Genomic DNA, 10405 nt, shown 5'->3' with positions numbered 1-10405 from the left:
GCTTAATCACATGATCATTGTTTAAAAGTTACTTAAACAATTTGTATCACCACAGTTGCGACATCTATAAAATGATAGAATTGTGCAGAGGATTAAATGATAAAAATCTTGGCACCTATTCACTCCCTAACATTACTTGCCATGTTCTTGATCTTCTATGTCTGGGGTAATGTCAAGCATATAGCAGAGGCTCAAAAATATTTGTTGAATTACTGAAAGGGAAATCAGTGTTCGGGGAGATGGAGCTCCTGACAGCTTCCAGGCCATGAAGCCAAGAGCATGGAGTGCAGGATTGTGGATAGGCTGAGTCCATTAAAATTGTCTCAGTTCTCCCCAATTCATATGCACCCAGAACCTCAGCATGTGACCTACCTGGAAATAGGATCTTCTGCTGATGTCACTAGTTAAGAATCTAAAATAAAGATAAAAATCTTCTAGAATTTAGGGTGGCCCTTTCTCTTTTAAAGAAGAAGAGAGAACACAGAGTAACCCAAAGAGCAAGGCCCTGTGCAGATGCAGAGGCGAAACCTGGAGTTATGATGCCATAAGCCAAGGAATGCCAGTAGCCACCAGAACCTAGATGAGACCAGGATTCCCCTCTAAAGCCTTGTCAGGCATGTAGCCCTACTGACACTGCAATTCCAGACTTCTGATCTCCAAAACTGTGAGAGAACACATTTCTGTTGTTTTAAGCTGTCCAGTTTGTAGTACTTTGTAATGGCAGCCCTAGGAATCAAATACAGTAGTGAGAAAAAGGGTTAGTTGCTCAGTCATATCTGACTCTTCATGACCCCATGGATTTGTAGCCTGCCAAGCTCCTCTGTCCAGGGCATTTCCCAGGCAAGAATATTGAAGTGAGTAACCATTTCCTTCTCCAGGGGATCTTCCCGATCCAGGGATCGAATCTGCATGTCCTGCACTGCAGGCAGATTCTTTACTATCAGGGCCACCAGGGAAAATAGATGCTGTTTGAGAATACAGCTTATAGTTTAAATAAAACAACTACAAATGACCCATATTTGAAGCATTATAGGTGTACCTCTCTGGAGACATGCTTAATGAATAAATTTCTTAATTCACAGACAAGATGAATTAGAGAGCAAGGACCTTCTCAAAATTATTTGGCACAAGATCGCCTTAAAGAACTAGATTCAATTTAGCATAACTTGTTTACCCACAAGTTTTCAGCCCACACTTGGTGAGCAGAATAAGATACAATTATAAAAACTGTTGTCCTGGAATCAACTACAGTTCTTATCTTCACCCCATAAAAAGAGCTGAGCTGCATATTTATTAGGCATCTCCCTTCTGATCTTGTTTTAAAGTAAACCAGTTCATTGAAGTATAACCTATATGCAGAAAAATTTCCTGCATACTGTGTGGCTTGGTCAATTTTTCCGAACTGTTCATACCCATGGAATCAAGAAAGAAATAGAACTTGATCAGCATTCTAGAAGCCTCTCCCCTGCCTCTCTACCAATCACTACTCCTCCTCCATGAGAGGTAGCCACCATCCTGACCTACATCTTCGATCAGTTTGGCCTGTTTTGAATATTATATAATGGAATCACATGGTATTTATTCCATGTCAGCTTGTTTTGCCAACAGCTCTGAGATTTATCCATGTTGTTGCATAGACGGTAGTTTGTAGCTTGGGATTTCTGTGTAAATATAATAATTTAATTATCAACTGTATTGTTGATTTAGGGTTTAGTGGCCACAACATTGGAATAACATTCTATGAACATTTTCCTATCTGCCTCTCGGTGTAGATACGAACGTTTCCTTTGGGATAGTTAACACATTAGTGTTGAATTATGAAGGCATTAGATATCCATACACACTTTCAGCTTTCTGATATACAATTTTTGCTATTTTCATAGATTTTTAGTGGCAATTTCATGGTGGTTTTCATTTGTGTTACTGTTGTAATTACAATGTTGGGCACCTTTCAAATATTTTCGAATATTGATTGTTCTCTTTGGTCAAGTGCCTATATAAGTCTTCCCATTTAACAAAAAAAAATTGGTTGCCAACTTGAACACATTTTTAGCTTAAGGTTTTCCATGTAAATATTTTACAAAGATCACATGATAAACATTTCAGCAAGCCAAGTACTATAAACAAGAGTCTGAGAAGAACAGAAATTTCTGTCTTGCTATGTGGTTAGATCACCTCCCTTTTTTTTTGGACAGAGGAAAGTCTTGAAAAAAGATATGGGAGCTGAGTCTTGAGGCTCGAGGTCCATTTGGGGCCATAAAACTGGATATGTGGAGGCAAACGTGCTGTGGAATTCCCCTGGAAGTCGGTCGGAGAACATTTTAAATCCTTCATTTCCATGTCAGCAGCCACATCTTTCCTCCTCTCTCTTTTCATAAGTAATGGGAAGTCAGCACAAATGATTCAGGGTTCCTTTTCTCAGCTCATAGGAAACTCATCCATCAGTGAATACTTTATTTTGATACATGGAGATGAGGGTTTTTTTGTCCCCCCGTGAATCCCTGCAGTGTTCTTCTATATCCTTCCTTGTCCTAGTAAAAAGAATTGCTTTTCTTTCTAATTTTTACTTTGCTTTCAGGGAAAATATTTTGTTCCAATAAGTATGATTGGTTGCTTTAGATATGGTTTCTGTTCATACCGATGCTCTGTTCACTGGAATGACCACTTTGAACTATTTTGGCTTTGTTGATGGTAAAGTGATGCAATTTTCCAGAATTCAGACTGTGCTAAAAGTACCTAAAATAGTACTTTGAGTTCTCCTGAGGAGTGAAGAAAGTGTTATACTAAACAGAGAGATTACCATTCCTATTGGCATTTCAGACCTTGGGTTAGACTGGTTCCAAATAGGAAAAGGAGTACGTCAAGGCTGTATATTGTCACCCTGCTTATTTAACTTATATGCTGAGTACGTCATAAGAAACGCTGGACTGGAAGAAACACAGGCTGGAATCAAGACTGCTCAGAGAAATATCAATAACCTTAGATATGCAGATGACACCACCCTTATGGCAGAAAGTGAAGAGGAACTCAAAAGCCTCTTGATGAAAGTGAAAGTGGAGAGTGAAAAAGTTGGCTTAAAACTCAACATTCAGAAAACAAAGATCATGGCATCCGGTCCCATCACTTCATGGGAAATAGATGGGGAAACAGTGGAAACAGTGTCAGACTTTATTTTTTTGGGCTCCAAAATCACTGCAGATGGTGACTGCAGCCATGAAATTAAAAGACGCTTACTCCTTGGAAGGACAGTTATGATCAACCTAGATAGCATATTGAAAAGCAGAGACATTACTTTGCCAACAAAGGTCCATCTAGTCAAGGCTATGGTCTTTCTCACATCATGTATGGATGTGAGAGTTGGACTGTGAAGAAGGCTGAGCACCGAAGAATTGATGCTTTTGAACTGTGGTGTTGGAAAAGACTCTTGAGAGTCCCTTGGACTGCAAGGAGATCCAACCAGTCCATTCTGAAGGAGATCAGTCCTGGGATTTCTTTGGAAGGAATGATACTAAAGCTGAAACTCCAGTACTGTGGCCACCTCATGTGAAGTGTTGACTCATTGGAAAAGACCCTGACGCTGGGAGGGATTGGGGGCAGAAGGAGAAGGGGACAACAGAGGATGAGATGGCTAGATGGCATCACTGACTCGATGGACGTGAGTCTGAGTGAACTCCGGGAGTTGGTGATGGACAGGGAGGCTTGGCGAGCTGCGATTCATGGGGTCACAAAGAGTCGGACATGACCGAGCGACTGGACTGAACTGAACTGATAGAGGAAAACCCTGGGGGAAAGATCTACAGAATTGAAAATGCTGTCCTCAAGGATTTTTATTAGGTGAGTTCCCCACCTAATTATTTTGAAATGTTACCTCTGAAACACACCAGAGCAGGCTCAATCTCAGGGGAAGCTACATGTAAATTAGGAAGGGCAAATTTTTTCCACTTAGCAAGTCTCTCTTCTTAGTGACAGACCTAAGTTTCTAGGGGCTGATACCCTGAATCTAGGACTGGAAATCACAACCAGCACTGGTGACAAATATCTTTGTTGGTTCTTCTTGCAAAATATATCTTAATGAAATAATAAAGGATATGCACAAAGATTTGCAGACAAGGATGGTCATATCAGCATTATTTATAATGGAAAAAGTGAAAGTGTGAAACTGTTAGTTGCTCAGTTGTGTCCAGCTCTTTGCAACCTGCCAGGCTTCTCTGTCCATGGAATTCTCCAGGCAAAGATACTGGAGTGGGTTGCCATTTCCTTCTCCAGGGGATCTTCCCGACCCACGGATTTGAACCTGGGTCTCAGGCAGATTCTCTACTGTCTGAGCCACCATGGAAGCCTCTTTATAATGGTAAGATATTGCCAATTACCTAAATATTAAAGAACAAAAGATTAGAGTTATATGTTTTATATTTTTGCTTAAATGTGCTTTCTGTTTTTTCACAAAAAATCAATTTCTTATTTAAGATATTTTAAATTAAGTAATAATAAAAATCAAGTTAAATTACTAAAGAAGATAATATAGGAGAGAAATTGCAAAGAAGTATTTTGTAATCTTTGAAATAGACCCTTTAGGATGGAGCTGTGTGGGATTTCCAGTTTGCAGTAATCACCTTCAGGAAGATAGGATAATGAAATAATAGATGAGGCAGCTGGTTCCTGCACAGACTCTTGTTTGACAGAAAACAGTAACAATAGATTTGTCCTTGAGCCTAGAGATAGTTATCATTTAAGTGCTAATAGATGTCAGGCCATGTGCCAGATATAAACCTTACATGTATCACTTAATTTGGGCAAAGACGTGATACAGGCACATTTCATGATCAACACCTCCATCCTCCCGCAACTCCATCCTTCCTATCAACTCTGTGTCGCCGGTCCCCCACCACCAACCCTCTGAGTTAGAGGCTGACTGCCACATGCTTCCCTCCTGTTCTGGACCTTCTTCCCCACCCCACAGTCACGTTATACAGCAAAACCACTCATGTATTCTTCCATTCAACAGTGAGTCAGGCACGAACCCCAGCAAGCCAACTCCAGAATCAAGCACTTCTCCTCTTTGCCCAACTAGCCTTGGCACACAAACAAGCTCTGATCTTTACAGACACGGGTTCAAATCCCCATGCTGCCAGCTTCTAGCTGGATGGGATCTAGGGCAAATCACCAAGAACTCAAAACCATGTTTCCTTCCATTATAAAAATAGGTTAACTAATGGTAAGTGTTTCATAGGGTTAACATGAGGGTTAAATTAAATAAGACAGTTCAGCAAAACCCGGCATACAATTTTAGTTCAATTGATTATAACTGAACTGAAATAGTGGCCCATCAAACCAGATTCCTGAAAGAAAAATTTATTGTGTTAATTGCAACATTTGGAAAGTGTCTGAAAATGAACCATATAAATAGAGTCATTTGCTAAGTATATAAATGCTGAGTTTCTATCGAGGTCAATTTGTCCCCAGTCATCCCATATTATCATTTTATAAAGGTCTCATGGAGAGCCTTCTGTTCTGGGAAGTAAGTACCTCCTCTAGCAAACATTTCTCTGAACTGCCTTTCTCTCAGAGGTATTATCTTCTGGTCTCTGTGATTCCTCCCAACAAGATTTAAAATGAGATATTATGTTACATCATACTCAAAAAATTTGGCACAGCATTTGAAAGAAGGAAGGACCCTCTGAGATGATTCCTCCTGTTGCTCCTCCATCTTTAAGGTGCACACAAATCAACCTGAGGTTTGGAATAAATCAAACACAGCTTCTGATTTAGCAGATCTGGGTTTGGGCCTGAGCTGCTATATTTCTAAGATGCTCCCATGTGATGTGGAGCTGCTGGTCTGGGGATCACATTGAGAGGAGCACAGCCTCAGAGTCCTCTTTCTTTAACTTCGCCATATATCTGATTCACTTCAAAGCTGTTAAAATACTGCTGCCGAGTTTTCACCCATATAGATTCTAATTTTGCAGATATAGGATGTACCCTAGGCAATGGGCATTTTTGTTGTTAGTACCTCTACATACAAGGAAATGGTAGCACATTTATACAGAAGTTGTCACAGGTCATAAATAGAGAGAATATACTATGATCTCCAGGAAAAAGAAAATATTTATGTAGACATATGGCCTAGATTGCTTTCTCTCAGGTAGAATACCACTGAAGTACGATTGCTACTTACTAGGTATTTACTAATAAGCAAGTCCTTTGTTAGAAGACACATATATTTCACTTGACTCTAAGATAACCTACTAGGGTAGGTATTATCATACCCATTTCACGTGACACTCAAAAATTAACCAATTGTCCAAGAGTCAAACAGCTTGCAGCTAAGACAGCTTCACTTAATGGCAAATAGATGGGGAAACAATGGAAACAGTGACAGACTTTATTTTGGGGGGGTTCTAAAATCACTGCAGATGGTGACTGCTGCCATGAAATTAAAACACACTTGCTCATTGGAAGAAAAGTTATGACCAACCTAGACAGCATATTAAAAAGCAGAGACATTATTTTGCCAACAAAGGTCCATCTAGTCAAAGCTATGGTTTTCCCAGTAGTGATGTATGGATGTGAGAGTTGGACTATAAAGAAAGCTGAGTGCCAAAGAATTGATGCTTTTGAACTGTGGTGTTTGAGAAGACTCTTGAGAGTCCCTTGGACTGCAAGAGATCCAACCAGTCCATCCTAAAGGAGATCAGTCCTGAATGTTCATTGGAAGGACTGATGCTGAAGCTGAAACTCCAATAATTTGGCCACTTGATGCAAAGAGCTGATTCACTGGAAAATACCCTGATGCTAGGAAAGATTGAAGGTGGGAGAAGGGGATGACAGAGGATGAGATAGTTGGATGGTATCACCAACTCAATGGACATGAGTTTGAGTAAGCTCCAGGAGTTAGTGATAGAGAGGGAGGCCTGGCATGATGCAGTCCATGGGGTCGCAAAGAGTCGGACACCCATGTCCAACTCTTTATGACCCTATTGATTGCAGCCCAGGAGCATGCACAGGCTCCTCTGTGCATGAGGATTCTCCAGGCAAGAATACTGGAGTGGGTTGCCATGCCCTCCTCCAAGGGAATCTTCCCAACCCAGGGATTGAACCCAGATCTCCCACATTACAGGTGGATTCTTTACCATCTGAGCCATCAGGTACACCCTAGAGTCAAAGGTGGGATCAAAACCAAGACAGTCTGAAGGCAAGGTTTAGCAGTGCATCTTTTTTATTTCTTTAACAGCTGTATTGAGGTCTAACTGGCATACAATTAACTGCGTATAAAGGGGATGATTTGATGAGTTTTGAAATATGTCTACATCTAAAAAATCATCATCACGATCCAAAAAAGTGATTCCACCTCCCCTAAAAGCTTTCTCATGCTCTTGTATCATCGCTCTCTCCTGATCACTACCCTAACCCTACACAACCAGTGGTCTTTTTGTCACTATACTTTGGTTTTCGAGAGTTATATTTAAATGGAATTATAGACTATGTACCTTCTCAGCTGCCTACTTTTACTCAGCATATAAATTTTGAGATTCATCCACATTATCGGGGGTGTCAATAGTTCCCTCTTATTTTTTTTCTAAGTGATATTCCATTTTATGAATATTCCACAATTTGTTCCTCCATTCACCTGTTAATGAACACTGGATTGTTTCCAGTTTGAGACAACTACAAATACACGGCAAAGAGCAATCATGTAATATCTTTGTGGGAATATATGTTTTCATATCTCTTGGATAAATATGCAGGAGTGGGATGACCAGGTCATATATTAGCTGCATCTAACTTTCTGAGGAATGGCCAGATTTCTTTCCAAGGTGACTGCACCACTTTACATTCTTACCAGCAGTGTTACAGGGTTTCGGTGACTACATGTTCTCATCCACACTTAGTATAGGTTAGTCTTTTTAATTTTAACAATTGTAATGGATACGTGGTGATACCTTGTTGTGGGTTTTTTTCAGGTTTTACAACTTTTTATTTGCATATTAAAAACCTGTACATTCCAATAATTAAAATCATCTGAACAACAAAAAAATGGCACTCTGATTAAAGTGCATTTTACAGCCCACAAGTCAGCTTGGACCAGCTTGCTTTTTACTCCCGATTTCACTCTCGTTCCACTTTCTCCTTCACCATCAAGCAAGTTCTTTTCCTTCCCTGCCAGGCAGGCAGACAGGTGGGAGAGGCAGGCAGACAGGTGGGAGAGGCAGGCGCGGCCTACGTTGTTAGTAGTTCTCCATTCTTTGATGTGAAAAGGGTAGCACAGTCATTTAAACTTGATCCAATCTCTTTGCATATTACAAAGCTGAACAGCTAAAAGAAGTAAAATAAGGCGATGCTTGTGGAATATACAGTGCATACTGGCAGCGCACACTTCATCACGACTCGCCTGCTTGCTTCTCCTCTTCAATCATTTCTTTTGAAGGCAGTGGATTTTTCTCTTGCATTTCTGCTTTCTTCAATGTAGACTTACTGAATTTCTCAATGTCAGCCATATTGGGCTTGTAAGACATGGCTGCAGAGGGAGCCAAGCAAGCTGTGAGTGAGTCAAGTCCACAGTGGCAGCTGCGGAGTCTTGATGTGGTTTTAACTTGAATTTTCCCAGTGAGTAATGATGTTGAACATCTTTTCATGTGCTTATTTTAAAATGCAAGCTTTTATATTCAACATCACTGTTTCCCAAACAAGACAATGTGATTCTTTTTAAATGAAAAAAATAAAATCACACCAATCCCTAAACTTTACTTAAATAAGTTTTATACTGTTATGTGTGTACCTATATATGTGGTTTTTGGCCACACCATATGACCTATGGGATCTTAGTTCCCTGACCCAGGATCAAACCCGTGCCCCCTGCACTGGGAGTGCAGAGTTCTAACCACTGGACAGCCAGGGAAATTCTTATTTTTATTACGATATAAAAAAGTGCCAATATAAAATCAGGCAAACACTTCTTTTACTTATTAATTTTATGTGACTATAAAAATTAAAGACTAAATCTAAGCAAAATTTGGCACAAATGAACTTATCTATGAAACAGAATATGAACAATGGTCAGAGAGATACTGCTGCTTGCTGACCCTAAATCACCACTTGCAAATTTACTTCAACTGTTCATACAGTGTGCCATGATATTATGTGGCCCTCCCTTGGCATGTATTAAGAATTTTTGTGGAAGTTCTGCCTTTACTCTTTAGCCTGAGATGAAGTAGTTCTTCTTGGCTCCAAAAGAGTCATAAACACCAATGCAAATGTAGGCCTTGGTATTGAGTGGCAATACTTGGTTATAAGGAGAAACAGATGATCCAGAAGATGCATGTGTCGCTTTTGTTAGATTTTCATCAAAACAAACAAACAAAAAACACAACACTGAAATACCCTTATAGACAACAACTCATTCTCTACTGCTGCTGCTGCTGCTGCTGCTGCTGCTGCTGCTAAATCGCTTCAGTCGTGTCCAACTCTGTGTGACCCCATAGACGGCAGCCCACCAGGCTCCGCCATCCCTGGAATTCTCCAGGCAAGAACACTGGGGTGGGTTGCTATTTCCTTCTCCAATGCAGGAAAGTGAAAAGTGAAAGTGAAGTCACTCAGTCGTGTCCGACTCTTCGCGACCCCACGGACTGCAGCCTACCAGGCTCCTCCGTCCATGGGATTTTCCAGGCAAGAGTACTGGAGTGGGGTGCCGTTGCCTTCTCCACATTCTCTACTACTGAACTATAAAAAAGAATGAAATAATGCCATCTGCAGCAACCTGGATGAACCTAGAGATTATCATACTAAGTGAAGTAAGTCAGAAAGGGAAAGACAAATACCATATGACACCACTAACAGGTGGAATCTAAAACAATGAACTTAACTATGAAACAGAAACAGAATCATGGACATAAAGAACAGATCTATGATTCCCATGGATGGAGGAGCCTGGTGGGCTGCAGTCCATGGGGTCGCTGAGAGTCGGCACGACTGAGCGACTTCACTTTCATGTTTCCCTTTCATGCATTGGAGAAGGAAATGGCAACCCACTCCAGTATTCTTGCCTGGAGAATCCCAGGGATGGCAGAGCCTGGTAGGCTGCCGTCTGTGGGGTCACACAGAGTCGGACACGACTGAAGCAACTTAGCAGCAGTAGCAGCAGCAGCAGTGATTGCCAAAGGAGAGGGAGTGGGGGTTAATAGATATAAGCTTTTATATATAGAATGGATAAACAACAAGGTCCTCCTGTATAGCATGAGGAATTATATTCAATATCCTATGATAAACCGTAATGGAAAATAGTTTAAAGAAAAAAGAATGTATACATGTATAATTGAATCACTTTGCTGTATAACAGTAATTAACACAACATTATAAATCAACTGCACTTCAATTTAAAAAACATTTTTTTTAATGATTAAAAAAATAA

At 40.4% G+C, this 10405-nt stretch overlaps 1 protein-coding gene across 1 annotated transcript; it reads right to left on the bottom strand.

The window, feature by feature from the left end:
- Window positions 1-8378: 8378 nt before the first annotated feature.
- On the bottom strand, window positions 8379-9457 carry LOC129635233 (thymosin beta-4-like; the record flags this gene model as incomplete). Its single annotated transcript, XM_055558006.1, has 2 exons — window positions 8379-8515; window positions 9409-9457. Coding segments are annotated over 2 exons (186 nt in total), but the record flags the coding sequence as incomplete, so codon positions are not given.
- Between the last annotated feature and the right edge of the window lie 948 nt (window positions 9458-10405).

This window comes from Bubalus kerabau, chromosome 20 (assembly GCF_029407905.1).
Source record: "Bubalus kerabau isolate K-KA32 ecotype Philippines breed swamp buffalo chromosome 20, PCC_UOA_SB_1v2, whole genome shotgun sequence".
Taxonomy (NCBI): Eukaryota; Metazoa; Chordata; class Mammalia; order Artiodactyla; family Bovidae; genus Bubalus; species Bubalus kerabau.
The sequence above is the reverse complement of the archived record's forward strand: the minus strand, read 5'-3'. Positions and strand labels throughout refer to the sequence as shown.